General features: G+C 45.4%; 1 protein-coding gene across 4 annotated transcripts in view; it reads right to left on the bottom strand.

Annotated features, from left to right (window-relative positions):
- Positions 1-301: 301 nt before the first annotated feature.
- LOC120041916 (DISP complex protein LRCH3-like) overlaps positions 302-15553 on the bottom strand; it is a 75717-nt gene continuing 60465 nt past the window's right edge. The window contains exons 14-20 of one of the 4 annotated variants that reach the window (XM_038986795.1): positions 15330-15383; positions 8728-8764; positions 8324-8437; positions 7133-7233; positions 6707-6844; positions 6301-6378; positions 302-1302 (exon numbers count right to left, since the gene is read on the bottom strand). In XM_038986795.1, coding sequence (XP_038842723.1) covers positions 1162-1302; positions 6301-6378; positions 6707-6844; positions 7133-7233; positions 8324-8437; positions 8728-8764; positions 15330-15383 — 663 coding nt within the window. In that variant the 3' untranslated portion in view covers positions 302-1161. The remainder of the gene's footprint in view (positions 1303-6300; positions 6379-6706; positions 6845-7132; positions 7234-8323; positions 8438-8727; positions 8765-15329; positions 15384-15553) is intronic. The other 3 variants (XM_038986796.1, XM_038986797.1, XM_038986798.1) reach the window with 3 other exon arrangements.

The following is a 15553-nucleotide window of genomic DNA, read 5'->3' as shown; positions in this document are numbered from 1 at the left end:
GGGAGGAGACAGGTTAAAGAAGGAGTTTTTAGACTTGAGACAATTGAGACATGGATTGTGTATGTGTGCCATTCAGAGGGTGAATGGGCAAGAAGATATAAGATATAAGAAGTGCCTTTGAACGGGGTATGGTAGTAGATGCCAGGCTCACCGGTTTGTGTCAAGAACTGCAACTCTGCTGTTTTTTTTACACTCTACAGTTTCCAGTGTGTATCAAGAATGGTTCACCACCCAAAGGACATCCAGCCAACTTGACAACTGTGGGAAGCATTGGAGTCATCATGGGCCAGCATCCCTGTAGAATGCTTTCGACACCTTGTAGAGTCTAGGCCCTGACGAATTGAGGCTGTTCTGGGGGTGCAACTGAATATTAGGAAGGTGTTCGTAATGTTTTGTACACATTTTGAGAAAGTATAAAGCGTAGATTCCCGGAGCGCCCTCTCTCTCTCTAATCCAGCATCGGTTTTTGATTCAGCCAGCTCGTGATTTGACCACAATAACAAAACAAAAAAAAGACGGGTTCATTTTAAGTGTTGGCAGCATCAATGTTCCCATGACGACAGACCACCACCGTTATTGTTGCTCTTTGTAGCACATGACCTTAAAAGGTTACTTATGCAACCGACAACTTCCTAGTCTCCTAACCCTTCCCCATACACCCACCCAACCCCTCTGACATGCAAGGATCTAACATGTGAAAGTAAAAGGAATATGAAAAATAAGATGAAATAATAATAGAAAATAAAACAACCCCTACTGAACATAGATAAGAGGAGGATGGAGAGAGAAGTCAAATGACTAATAATAGAAAATAAAAAACCACTCTTACTCGCCGTCCAACTGACTGTTTGTCTGGGACAATCTCGGTTGTCCATCTGTTCGTCCGTAAGGCTGCAAGTCGTAAGCAGTCTGTGTGAGGACACAGAGGAAGAGACAGTCATCCCTTTCTTTGACGTACTCGTGCTCCCTCTTCTCTCTTCATTGGGGAAGACCTGTCTGGGAAGGCTGGGTGACCCTGTATGGTTGAGGGGGGGGGGGGGGTCTAGGGTTGAGGGGAAGTGGGGGGTGGTCGAGAGGGAAAGCCATATAACGTACATTCGGAGAGCGAGAGGGTGGGTCCTGTATCTGTCCATCCATGAGTGAGTGTGGAACTCTGCTGCCCTACATGGCCAGAGGGTTAGTGGTGGTGGCAGGGGAGGTTGTGTATTTGGGCGGGGCCAGCTCCAGGAGCGCACGTACCATCCCGGCCACCAGGGGGAGCCCTCTCTCCTCCAGGATGTGGAGGGGCAGGCACAGCTGGGTCTGAGGCCAGATGAAGAGCACACGCACACAGACAACAAAGGGAGGAGGGAAAACGGGAGAACAAAAAAGGGTATGTCAATGGATGGGTAAATAATAACAAACTACCAAAAGATAACAGAAATCAACACAAATGGAAAGACAAACTCAACACAAGATGGAAAAGGAGGTGAATGGGATCCAAACGGCATGACCTTGAGGAGAGCATGGAAGCGGAGCAGGGAGCAGGTGTGCAAACACAGGCACAGGGTTACAATAAGTAGGAACTTGTGAACTGAGACACCCACTGAACAACATATCCCACAGGAGCAAATATGGAGGGAGCAGGAGAGAGAGAGAACAAGCTGAACACAAGCAGAAGTAGCGAGGAGAGAAGACAGGCGGCAAAGAGGAAGGAAGTCACACCAAATATTTGGTTCATTTTATTGTGAAAGGAGGAGCTCTGGGAAAGAGTTGAAAGGTCAACAACAGAAGACACAGGAGAGATAGACACGTGGTTACACACACTGGAAGCAAACAGACCACCGACAGAGAGAACATACACACCGCTCTTCAGAGCCAGAGGAGACATTACTCCTTGTCATTCAGCATAGACCAACAACAAACTACACACACAGCCTGCGTCTCCCGAATGGCACCCTATTCCCTATTGAGTGCACTACTTCTAACCAGGGGGCACATAGGAATCTGATTAAAAGTAGTGCACTATAAAGAATAGGGTCCTATTTGGAACAAACCACAGATTCACTCTGTCTCACAAAATATGTGCTTTGTCTTCGTATAGAACGGTATAAGAGCACTCATTGCGATATACAGTGCCTTCAGAAAGTATTCACACCTCTTGACTTTTTCCACATTTTGTTGGAACACACACAATACCCCATAATGTTAAAGTGGAATTATGTTTTTAATTAAAAATTTAACGCTGAAATCAATAAGTTTTTGTGACAAAATGTGGAAAAAGTTAAGGGGTGTGAAAACTTTCGGAAGGCACTGTAGTCCTGCCATATCCTGGGGCTGATTGTTACCACAGCTTGTGCCTACATAGACTGGTCCCAGATCTGTTTGTGCCATCTTACCCGCACAAACACATCTGGAACCAGGCTAGTGTTAAACACATTCATCACACACCAGAGACACAAAATGGGGGTAGAGTGAAGTTGCCCCTACACTGATCTTGGGTCAGTTTAGCATTTTACCTACTAAAGGTTAAAGACAAAGTGAAACATTGTAGTAAGTTAAAAGGGCTTTTGATAACCAAATGTGATAAAGAAGCAAGTTCAAACCCTTAAACCAGTACAACAAAAACATTAGAAAATTGCCTCATTGACTACTGCGTGCCGTGTGAACTTGAGTGGCTTCCAGACATGTCTATAAATTGTATTTGGGAGTATGGCTAGACAGTACACTGTCATTCTCTCAGCACATATCCAAGCTGCAGGCTAAGGTAAAATCTAGAGTTGTTTTTTTCTATCGTAATCGCTCCTCTTTCACCCCAGCAGCCAAACTAACCTTAATTCAGATGACCATCCTACCCATGCTACATTACAAAGACGTAATTTAGAGATCAGCAGGTAAGGGTGCTCTCGAGTGGCTAGATGTGCTTTACCATTCGGCCATCAGATTTGCCACCAATGCTCCTTATAGGACACATCCTTGCACTCTATACTCCCATCTCAGTATACCCAGCGCAAGACCCACTGGTTGAAGCTTATTTATAAAACCCTCTTAGGCATCACTCCCCCTATCTGAGATGCCTACTGCAACACTCATCTTCCACATACTCCACCCGTTCTGCCAGTCCTATTCTGTTAAAGGTCCCCAAATTACACACATCCCTGGGCCGCTCGTCTTTTCAGTTCGCTGCAGCTAGCGACTGGAAACGAGCTGCAACAAACACTCAAACTGGACAGTTTTATCTCAATCTCAACATTCAAAGACTCAATCATGGACACTCTTACTGACACTTGTGGTTGCTTAACACAATCTATTGTTATCTACCATGTTTGTGCTGCTACCATGTGGCGATGTTGTCATGATGTGTTGCTACTATGTTGTGCTGTCATGTGTTTCTGTCATGTTGTGTAGTTGTCTCTTTCGTCGTCATGTGTGTTTTGTCCTACATTATAATTTTTTATCCCCCATTCTCACAGGAGGTATTTTGCCTCTTGGTAGGCAGTCATTGTAAATAACAACTTGTTCTTAGCTGACTTACGTAGTTAAATAAAAAATGAACTTGTGCAAGTTGGGCTATCATAGCTAGGTAGTAAGACCAAAACCACTCCAAGCTCAGCTATCATTGATGGATATTTTGTTAGTTAGCTAGCGATGTTATCAGAACAGCTTGCGACAGTGCAGAATTTTACTATGGATACTGGCAGCATCGTGTGGTAAGTCTGACTACTAGCTGCAATTGATTTAATAGGAGTGGACATTTAACAACCTACATGTCTGTAGCTAACGTTAGCTTGCATTAACTGAATACTTGTTTTACTAGTCAGCTGTTTCTAGCCCAGCTAGCCTCGCTTAGGTTTGGCACATCTGAAGTCCCTCACTGCAAACCATATTGAATACTGTTTTATGCATAGTGTACACCATGTCCCTACAAAAGTGACTATTATTGTGGGCACTACCATGCGGTTTGCTAAGCTTTTTGCTCTTAGCTAGCTTGATGGCTAACTTCGGCTAACAGTACGATCGATGCCCGTCTAAACTACTGTAATGTTTAACACAGCTAGACCTTGCTCGCTGAATGAACACAAACACATTTGCAATTGGGTTATTGACTGGACTATACAAGTTTATTCAATGCTAGCTAACTGCTTTGCTATTGTGGACGTCATGTATTTAGCTCCTTACTAATGTCGGGAAACAGTAGATCCGATGCCCCTGCCCATGTGAAAATTACAATTATATAGCCTACATCTGACTAAGCTCAAAACTTATGCAAGTGGATTTTTTGACAGGACAATACAGTCTTGTTAACATGATTGTTATTGTTTTATTGTTGTTCCATCTCAAATTGGTAGTTTTAGCTTTTCGTTTATTCACTTCTTGAACAAAAAGCCATGCGTACAGTTCGGTGCAGACGCTCTACCATTCCCATGACGTTTTTTTCAATATGGCTGTGGCCACATCTTTCCAAGCTTGTGCTAGGTGCTCCAAAACCTATCATATGTTTTAAAAGCATTTTCATAACATCACGTTCAACAACGTTACCTAATGTCGACATGTAAAATGTAGGTTGATTTGAGCATTTCAGTTCCACTAAGGTTAGGATTGGGGAAGGGGAAGCAGATCCTAGATCTGTACCTAGGGGTAACATCACCCCGGAGCCACAAAATGAGCGTTAGGACAGAGGGGGGCTCGATCACAGACAGTCAAGGAGAAAAAGGTGCCTGTAGGATACTTGATTGTGCGTCAGCAAGGACTCAAAGGCTTACAAATTACCCTCGGCTACCTGCTCTCTTCTTGATTAGGCAAAAACGTCCGACTGACTTTGCAGCTAAGGCGAAGCCGTGTTCGAGTCAGGAAAGAAGAGAAGCGATAGGGCGTTGAATGGTCAGATTACTCGTGGTTGTTTCTTCTCAGAGGCAGTCGGGGAGGAGGAAGCACGTAGGCTACATATGACAAGCACTCCTACTTTGATGTTATCTGTGCAATGGAAGCGCTTTCGGGTGGGAAGGTTCCATCTAAAAAACACACGCACACACGGCGGCAGGCGGACAAACTTAAGGCACAGAAGGAGGTTCAGTAGGTAGGTACAGTAGCAGACAGCTCATTGACAACATAGCAACCTCCGGGTCTCGCTGTCTCTCTCAATGGGGGCAGTGCCAGTACATCACAGAAGGGTAACGAGGGAGCATTGAAGGTCCACCTCGCCACTCCTTGAGTGGAAGCAAGTAACCTTCCCCAACAAACAACTGGAACAACAAAAGATAAAACCTACTATATGGCTTTTGGCATATGGAGTTGTTCCCTTTTCAGTGGATGGCAAACCAGGCAGTGGCGAGCGCTCCTCTTTGTTATGGTAGAGTGGGACAGAGAGGTCCACTCTCATTCTTGCGTTTTTCCCTTGTCGAGTTCTGCTACGTCTGAATGGATACCGCTGTGGTGATGGGAGTCGGCGCAATATGAAATGAGAAGCGCGTAGGAGTGCGAGTGGTGTGTGAGCGCGCATGTGTGTGTACGAGTGGTGGAGAGCCAGTTGGGTAAGGTGAGGAAGGGGTTGTGTGGTCCAGACAGACAGTTCAGAGGTGGGGCACCAGGTTGCAGTACAGGGCACACAGCACAGACATGGTGGACAGATAGAAGAGGGCGAAGCCTGCCAGCTGGGCCGGGGGAGAAGGCATTAGGAGGGGGGGAGGAGCCATGGAAAGCAGGACCCCCAGCGTCCCGTAAACACAGCCTCCCCGGCCATCCAGAACCTCCTCCACTGTGCACAGCCTCTCCTGTCCCATGGGAGATGAAGCAGGGGAGAGAATGGGCAGGCAAAGGATACAATTACATAGATAGGGGAGTTGTGTGTTTGGACGGACAGATGGAAGATGAGTTTGAGGGGGAAGTGTTACGGTTAAAAGGAAGAAGAGCGGAGGAGCAGAAAGAGAAAGCTACTGTTAGTAACAGGCAAGCGGCTCTCCAAGTCAAGTTTACAAAAGCTCTGCAGGTTGCCAGTTGAGTTAGCTGGAGTCAACTGATAAAAAGAGCAGGGACAGAGAACTAGGCTAAACTTTAGTGTTGATACAAAAAGCAGAGTAGTAGAGGGAAGAAATCTTATGACAGAAGAGAAAAACCTGCACTGACAGTAGCCTTTAGGTATTTAATTACATTGGTGATGTCACCGTCTGCTGCTAGCAAATTAAAATCTGAAGAACAGTCCGTCAGTACAGGTTCTCTTGTATCACATGCTTTTTCTAACCCATCACAAACACACAGACGTTTTAGCATGAGGACTAGTGAGTTGTATACCAGTCCTTTATTCAACTAGTGTGAAGGTCTTACCTGTGGAACCCCGATCCTGCGACACGCCTCCAGAAAGTTCTCCACGTTCCGCCGACACTTGGCCATCGTCAGTTTGGGCTTGATGGACAGAGACAACGATAAGCACAACGACAGCTGCTTTTCTCAAATAGCACCCTATTACCTGTATAGTGCACTACTTTTGACCAGGGCCTACGGTCACAGTAGTGCACTATGTAGGGAATAGGGTGCAATTTGGGACATAAGCAGTGTCTGATCATAACCCAAATGCAAATGTATGGCAAAGTAAAAAGGAGCATTGTTGTATTGATATGCTTGAAGTGTAGTGTTCCTGACTGACTAAATTGATTCTAAAACTGACATCTCACTAATGCACGTATGGTATGCACGCACAGCACACGCATAAAGTGCACACACAAACACTCACCACAGCAGGGGAGGGCACATGGATGCTGGGTACGGATCGTGGCCGCACATGATTTGCCAGATGGCAGAGGACGACCCCGTCGGTCAGTGCTGCTCCCAGGTCGCTGGGCAAGGACACTTTCAGACGCGACTCTATGTTCTACAAAATAGAGCAGAACACAATTACAGGGGGATAAGCACAAGTAGGGCCAGGAGTTTTTCCTGACCTTGTGATCTGACCTGGGCTCATAAAGCATCTTAGAGTAGGAGTGATGTTCTAGGATCAGATCCCATGTCCATCTAATTATGATCTGAAAGGAAAGACTGATTCTATTTCAGCACTTCTCTGAAATGCTTTATGAATATGGGCCAAGGAACCCAGTAGAAACTCCAGGCCCTAATGGCTTGGTCAAAAGGCGGGAGAATCTGTTTGTCGGGTGTTGTTCACCTTCCGCAGTTGCTCCACCAGAGCAGCCTCCTCTCCCATGGGGCCTTGAGGCTGGGTAGGGGTCACCTCTTCAGGCTCCGGCCTGGGGGCGGCACCATCACCTGGGGGGGAAGGCAGAACCAGACAGGCTCAAACATACACATACAAGATCAAAAGCTGGTGAAAGCAGAATGGGTGCTAATCATTTATTCTGAAGAGGGTGAAGTCCAGCTCTCTACAGATACAATGGCATGATCAGACGCCTGGCAAACAATGCAGAAGACAAACTACAGTAGATAGACGGAACTCTACAGCCGACAGACACGGGGAACTCTAGAGAACTCTACAGCAGACAGGCGGAACTCTAGAGAACTCTACAGCAGACAGGCGGAACTCTAGAGAACTCTACAGCAGACAGGCGGAACTCTACAGCAGACTGGCGGAACTCTACAGCAGACAGACTGGCGGAACTCTACAGCAGACAGACTGGCGGAACTCTACAGCAGACAGACTGGCGGAACTCTACAGCAGACAGACTGGCGGAACTCTACAGCAGACAGACTGGCGGAACTCTACAGCAGACAGACTGGCGGAACTCTACAGCAGACAGACTGGCGGAACTCTACAGCAGACAGACTGGCGGAACTCTACAGCAGACAGACTGGCGGAACTCTACAGCAGACAGACAGGCGGAACTCTACAGCAGACAGACAGGCGGAACTCTACAGCAGACAGACAGGCGGAACTCTACAGCAGACAGACAGGCGGAACTCTACAGCAGACAGACAGGCGGAACTCTACAGCAACAGACAGGCGGAACTCTACAGCAACAGACAGGCTGTGACCTATAGTCAGACAGCACTCAAAGTAACAGATGGGATCAGAAAACCAACAGAGCTGAACATCATACATACAAGTCAAAAAGCCGACAATTTCCCCTCCCCCATTTAAAACATAGAAATCTGTCCATGTTGAAAATTATTCCCCACTGCCCCCCTTCTATTTTGATCAACTATCTACAGTGTTGCTCAGTGACTTTGCAGGATCCCATCCAGACATGCCTATCAGCCTAGACACAGTTACCAGAACAATGTCACATAAGACACTCAATTGTGACATGCGCATTGCACGCTCAAGAGGTACCAACACTCTCTTCTGAAAGCTCCCAAGGCCATGCAGCCAAGATCCAGAGGTTGTGATCCGGTGACATACCTCTCCTCTGCTCTTCCTTCTGGCTGAGGCGAAACAGGAAGCTGTCTGGCCGCTGGGCGGGCCCCTGGCAGGAGGGCGGGGCAACAGGGCCGGGGTAAGAAGGTGATTGGAGGGCTGCAAGCAGAACAGGATGTGAGCAGGTGGGAGAGCGGCAGAGTGAATAGACAGTGGAGTAAAATCCTTTCAGATCCACAGGAACGTCTAGGGGGTAGTGGTCAATTTGGAATACAGAAATTAGTAAATTAGTAAAGAGAGGGAGGAGTGTGTTGGAAGCCGCTCAAGTTCACATCCATTTATAATCTGGTTTCCCTGGAAGCCAGTAGGACAAGCTGCACCGAGCAGTGTATGGCAGCCGTGATGTAACCGTAGAGGGAAATGGAGGAATAGTGTGACTGGTGTCTTACCTGTGGGAGACAGGGAGGAGGAGCGATCCTCGCCCTGCTGAGTGGCCAGTCGAGTCCGAGCGGAGAGCAAACAAAGAGAGGGAGAGAGAGAGAGTTCATGTAATTTGAGTCAAGACGAAAACACCATTCATGCATATACAGTTCCCTCAACAATACTCCGGTCTCACCCCTCCTTTGACACCAGAGATGTAATGGGGGAGGGTAAAGGCCTGTAAACATCACTCGACTGTTTGGTGTTTACAGACCTATCTTTTAGCGCAAAGATGGGCAACTGTTACATAAGAGAGGGTGGACTATGGGCATAGAGCAGGCTCTCTGGCTGCAGGTAGGTAGAGTGCTCCTTAGAGTTAGCTTAGAATAACAATAATATTCATGGATTGTAGAGGTTGACCGATTAATTAGGGGCAATTTCAAGTTTTCATAACAATCGGTAATCGGCATTTTTGGACGCCGATTGTGGCCGATTACATTGCACTCCACGAGGAGACTGCGTGGCAGGCTGACCACTTGTTACGCGAGTGCAGCAAGGAGCCTAGGTAAGTTGCTAGCTAGCATTAAACTTATCTTATAAAAAACAATCAATCTTAACATAATCACTAGTTATCTACACATGGTTGATGATATTACTAGCTTGTCCTGCGTTGCATATAATCAATGCGGTGCATGTTAATTTATCATCAAATCATAGCCTACTTCACCAAACGGGTGATGATTTAACAAGCGCATTAGCGAAAAAAGCACTGTCGTTGCACCAATGTGTACCTAAACATAAACATCAATGCCTTTCTTAAAATCAATACACAAGTATATATTTTTTTAAACCTGCATATTTAGTGAATATTGCCTGCTAACATGAATGTATTTTAACGAAGGAAATTGTGTCACTTCTCTTGCGTTCTGTGCAAGCAGAGTCAGGGTATATGCAGCAGTTTGGGCCGCCTGGCTCGTTGCGAACTGTGTGAAGACCATTTCTTCCTAACAAAGACCGTAATTAATTTGCCAGAAATGTACATAATTATGCAATGTAACAGCAATATTTAGACTTAGGGATGCCACCTGTTAGATAAAATATGGAACGGTTTCGTATTTCACTGAAAGAATAAACGTTTTGTTTTCAAAATGATAGTTTCCGGATTTTACCATATTAATGACCAAAGGCTCGTATTTCTGTGTTTATTATATTAAGTCTATGATTTGATATTTGATAGAGAAGTCTGACTGAGCGGTGGTAGGCAGCAGCACGCTCGTAAGCATTCATTCAAACAGCACTTTCCTGCGTTTGCCAGCAGCTCTTCACTGTGTTTCAAGCATTGTGCTGTTTATGACTTCAAGCCTATCAACTCCCGAGATTAGGCTGGCAATACTAAAGTACCTATTAGAACATCCAATAGTCAAAGGTATATGAAATACAAATGGTAGAGAGAGAAATAGTCCTATAATTACTACAACCTAAAACTTCTTAACTGGGAATATTGAAGACTCATGTTAAAAGGAACCACCAGCTTTCATATGTTCTCATGTTCTGAGTAAGGAATTTAAACTTGAGCTTTTTTACATGGCACATATTGCACTTTTACTTTCTTCTCCAACACCTTGTTTTTGCATTATTTAAACCAAATTGAACATGTTTCATTATTTGAGACTAAATAGATTTTATTTATGTATTATATTAAGTTAAAATAAAAGTGTTCATTCAGTATTGTTGTAATTGTCATTATTACAAATATATATATAAAATCGTCCGATTAATCGGTATCGGATATTTTTGGTCCTCCAATAATCGGTCGATCTCTAACGGATTGAATTTATATACACCTATGCTCAAAGTGCTTTACATTGTACAGGGGAAACACCTCAGCTCACACATGGGTGATGCCACGGCAGCCATTTTGCAAGGGAGAGCGCACCACACATGCGCTAGCCAAACCCTAACAATCACCTAACTGGCCCTGGGCCAGTGTTTAGCAACATGCTTTAACACCCAAAGTATAAGGAAATAAAGAGAAAGAGACAGCGAAGGGAGGTTGAAAAGAAGACGTACAAGTTCGCAGTACCTGCAGTAGACACGTGGGGACGATATCTATGGACATCCCAGACCCGGAAAGAGACTGGGGTGGGGGGGGGGACAAAAATATAAAAGGAGAGAGACAAGAGAGTAAAGCCAAAAGGTGGATTGAAGGATTTTTTAAAATAAAAATGTAACTCAAGAAAAATAAGATAAAAAGAGACTATTAAATGCTGAGAAAGATAAAGAGAACATTGAGTACTATTCTGCTAATTGAGTAAGCACAGTGGAAACAGCATGCTGCACAGATAAGGGCAACAAAACAACAACTGTGTTTGTGGGTGTTTGCGTCTGTGTGATGGTACACTACATGACACAAATGATGTGGACACCTGATACAACAGCCTCCACTCTTCTGGCTAGGCTTTCCACTAGATGTTGGAACATTGCTACGGGGACTTCAGCCACAAGAGCATTAGCGAGGTCGGGCACTGACGTTAGGTGATTAGGCCTGGCTCGCAGTCGGCGTTCCACTTCATCCCAAAGGTGTTCGATGGTGTTGAGGTCAGGGCTCTATGCAGGCCAGTCAAGTTCTTCCACACCGATCGACAAACCATTTCAGTATGGACCTCACTTTGTGCATAGGGGCACTGTCATGCTGAAAAAGGAAAGGTCCTTCCCAAACTGTTGCCACAAAGTTGGAAGCACAGAATCTTCTGGAATATCATTGTATGCTGTAGCGTTAAGATTTCCCTTCACTGGAACTAAGGGGCCTAGTCCGAACCATGAAAAACAGCCCCAGACCATTATTCCTCCTCCACCAAACTTTACAGTTGGCACTATGCATTGGGGCAGTCCTCCTGGCATCCGCCAAACCCAGATACGCCACTCCAGAGAACGCGTTTCCACTGCTCCAGAGTCCAATGGCAGCGAGCTATACACCACTCCAGCCGACGCTTGGCATTGCGCATGGTGATTTTAGGCTTGTTTGCGGCTGCTCGGCCATGGAAACCCATTTCATGGAGATCCCAACTAAGAGTTATTGTGCTGACATTGCTTCCAGAGGCAATTTAGAACTTGGTAGTGAATGTTGGGGCTATGCGCTTCAGCACTCAGCGGTCTCGTTCTGTGAGCTTGTGTGGCATAACACTTCGCGGCTGAGCCATTGTTGCTCCTAGACATTTCCACTTCACAATAACAGCATTTACAGTTGACCGGGGCAGCTCTAGCAGGGCAGAAATTTGTCAAATGGACTTATTGGAAAGGTGGCATCCTATGACGGTGCCATGTTGAAAGTCACTGAGCTCTTCAGTGAGCTATTCTACTGCCAACGTTTGTCTATGGAGATTGCATGGCTGTTTGCTCAGTTTTATTCACCTGTCAGCAGCAGGTGTGGCTGAAATAGCCAGATCCACTAATTTGAAAAGGTGTACACATACTTTTATATATATATATATACACAGTGCATTTGGAAGTATTCAGACCCCTTGACTTTTCCCACATTGTTACGCTACAGCCTTGTTTTAAAATGTATTTTAAAAGAAATCCTCATCAATTCACACACAATAACCCACAATGGCAAAGCAAAAACAGGTTTTTAGAATTATTTGCAAAGGTATTAAAAAAAAACTGAAATATCACATTTACATAAGTATTCATACCCTTTACTCAGTACTTTGTTAAAGCACCTTTGGCAGCGATTACAGCCTCAAGTCTTCTTGGGCATGACGCTACAAGCTTGGCACACCTGTATTTGGGGAGTTTCTCCCATTCTTCTCTACAGATCCTCTGAAGCTCTGTCAGGTTGGACGGGGAGTGTCGCTGCACAGCTATTTTCAGGTCTCTCCAGAGATGTTCGATGGGGTTTAAGTCTGTGCTCTGGCTGGGCCCCTCAAGGACATTCAGAGATTTGTCCCGAAGCCAGTCCTGCGTTGTCTTGGCTGTGTGCTTAGGGTCGTTGGAAGGTGGACCTTCGCCCTCCAGTCTGAGGTCCTGAGGATCTCTCAGGTTTCCCTTGTTCCTGACTCCCAGTCCCTGCTGCTGAAAAACATCCCAACAGCATGATGCTGCTACCACCATGCTTCACCGTAGGGATGGTGCCAGGTGTCCTCCAGACGTGAAGCTTGGTATTCAGGCCAGAGTGTTCAATCTTGGTTTCATCAGACCAAACAATATTGTTTCTCATAGTCAGAGTCCTTTAGGTGCTTTTTGGCAAACTCCAAGCGGGCTGTCATGTGCCTTTTACTGAGGAGTGGCTTCCGTCTTGCCACTCTACCATAAAGGCCCGATTGGTGGAGTGCTGCAGAGATGGTTGTCCTTCTGGAAGATTCTCCCATCTCCACAGAGGAACTCTGGAGCTCTGTCAGAGTGATCATTGGGTACTTGGTCACCTCCCTGACCAAGGCCCTTCTCCCCTGAATGCTCAGTTTGGCGGGGCGGCCAGCTCTAGGAAGAGTCTTGGTGGTTCCAAACTTCTTCCATTTAAGAATGATAGAGGCCACTGTTCTTGGGGACCTTAAATGCGCCAGACATTTTTTGGTACCCTTCCCCAGATCTGTGCCTCAACACAATCCTGTCTCTGAGCTCTACAGACAATTCCTTCGACCTCATGGCTTGGTTTTTGCTATGACATGCACGGCGGAAACATCAAGGATGATCAATGGAAACAGGATGCACATGAGCTCAATTTCGAGTTTCATAGCAAATGGTCTGAATACTTTTGTAAATATTTTGAATAAACTTGCAAATGTGTGCCTTGTCATTATGGGGTTTTGTGTGTAGATGGATGAAATTAACATTATTTTTTAATCCACTTTAGAATAAGGATGTAACATAACAAAATGTGGAAAAAGTTTAAGGGTCTGAATACTTTCCGAATGCACTGTAGTGTATGTTTGCAGACAGCGCATGTACACCATTTTACATTTTAGTATTTTAGCAAATGCTCTTATCCAGAGCAATTTACAGAAACAATTATGACTTGGTTTGTTTGTATGTATTGCTGTGTATCATTAATCCAACAATGTGTGACTGCGTGTGTGTATGTATGCTGTGTACACATAGTTGCTCCCTAAATGTGCGTGTGAAACAAGTCAAATGTTTGTGCGTATGAAGTACTGTAACCAAAAGTGTTTCACCTGCTTGTAAATGCCAGGCCTCCTCTTTATAGTGTTGGTGTCAGTGTCTATCTCAAACACCATGCGAGGCTGGTACTCGCTCTAACAGTGAACCAGCCGGAGACGGAAGAGAGAGAGAGAGACAGAAAAGAAACACAGAAAGAGGGGAATCAGAAGGGAAAGAAGTGGAGAAGTGGAGGGGTTAAGCCAGGACAGATGTAAGCTGGTTACAATGCGCCAGGAAGACAAAGAGACCTATTTGCTGCGCCCATGGGCTCTCCATAGAAAATTAGTGAACTATATAGGGAACAGGGTGCCATTTGGGATATGACCCTTGTCTATTGAACAGGTGAATGAAACCAAGAAGGGGACAGGCAAGGAATCCAATATCAGCAGGTCATCTAATAACTATACTAACAGCATTTTCACACTATCGTGCCGACCCAAACCATACCGTGCTGGTGTGGATATTTACATTTTACATTTCCTTAAGTGAGCAGAGGGGCATGGTTAGCTCGCCATGTCCCGCCCAAACCAGGCTTTAAATAAGCTGTGTGTAACAAAGCAGGCTGATCCTTGGGTTAGACCATACTGTGCTCAGAGAAAAGTGAGCCAGAGGAGTACAGTTTGGGTCAGAGGAACGTTTGTGTGAAAAATGTATAATAGCCAGGGTGGTGTTCATTAGGCACTTGACAGAAAATGAAAATGAGCGTTTCATCTTAGTCCCACTTGGCAGTTTGGTGCGTAATGAAAACGTCACAGTTAGATATTCTACAAGTCTGGAACTCTATTGGAGGGATGCGACACCATTCTTCCATGAGAAATTCCATCATTTGGTGTTTTGTTGATGGTGGTGGAAAACACTCTCAGGCGCCGCTCCAGAATCTCCCATAAGTGTTCAATTGGGTTGAGATCTGGTGACTGAGAGACACACACACACACTTTAAACCCCATATGCTCCTTTGAGACCCCTCTTTCAAAGTCACTGAGATCTCTTCTTCTAGCCATGAGGGCCAAAATAATGTTTAACTGGGCATTTTATACATGACCCTAATCATGATGGGATGTTAATTGCTTAATTAACTCAGGAACCAGACCTGTGTGGAAGCACCTGCTTTTAATATACTTTGTATCCCTCATTTGTCAGTTACCTGTAAGTCTATAGATTGTTTATATAGCTACACACATTCACACTATAAATCAGACAAGAGTGTCAATCCAACCCTGGAAGACTAGTTAGAGAAGGAGGGAGGACAATGAAAGGTTATTGGGTGTTGACGGGTGGTTAGAGGACGGAAAGAGAGCAGGTAACACCACATGTGGGGGCGACCGGGAATTGCAGGGTCTCTTTAATAAGAGATGCACATGCAATGAATCGAAGGTTATTTGTTGATGTAAAACCTAAATTGACCACTGTTTTAAAATCAGTGGAGGAGGAGTGAAGGGAAGAAGAGAATGGGAGCACAGCCCCGGGGCCTTACCATGAAGAGGGCTGAGTCGTCCGTGTGGGTGGAACGCCTGGAGGGGTACGCGTTCTGGCAGGGAGGAGTGGAAGAGAGGGAATGAGGACAGAACACACAAGAAGACAGGAGGTGAGGATGGAGAGGAGGGGGATATAGCTAGGATATATAGCCAGGGCTCCAGACTAACATTTTCCCCTGGTGTCACTAACATTTTCAGTTGGTGTCACCAGCCCAAAAATGTG

Source organism: Salvelinus namaycush, unplaced genomic scaffold, assembly GCF_016432855.1.
Source record: "Salvelinus namaycush isolate Seneca unplaced genomic scaffold, SaNama_1.0 Scaffold58, whole genome shotgun sequence".
Classification (NCBI taxonomy): Eukaryota; Metazoa; Chordata; class Actinopteri; order Salmoniformes; family Salmonidae; genus Salvelinus; species Salvelinus namaycush.
The sequence above is the reverse complement of the archived record's forward strand: the minus strand, read 5'-3'. Positions and strand labels throughout refer to the sequence as shown.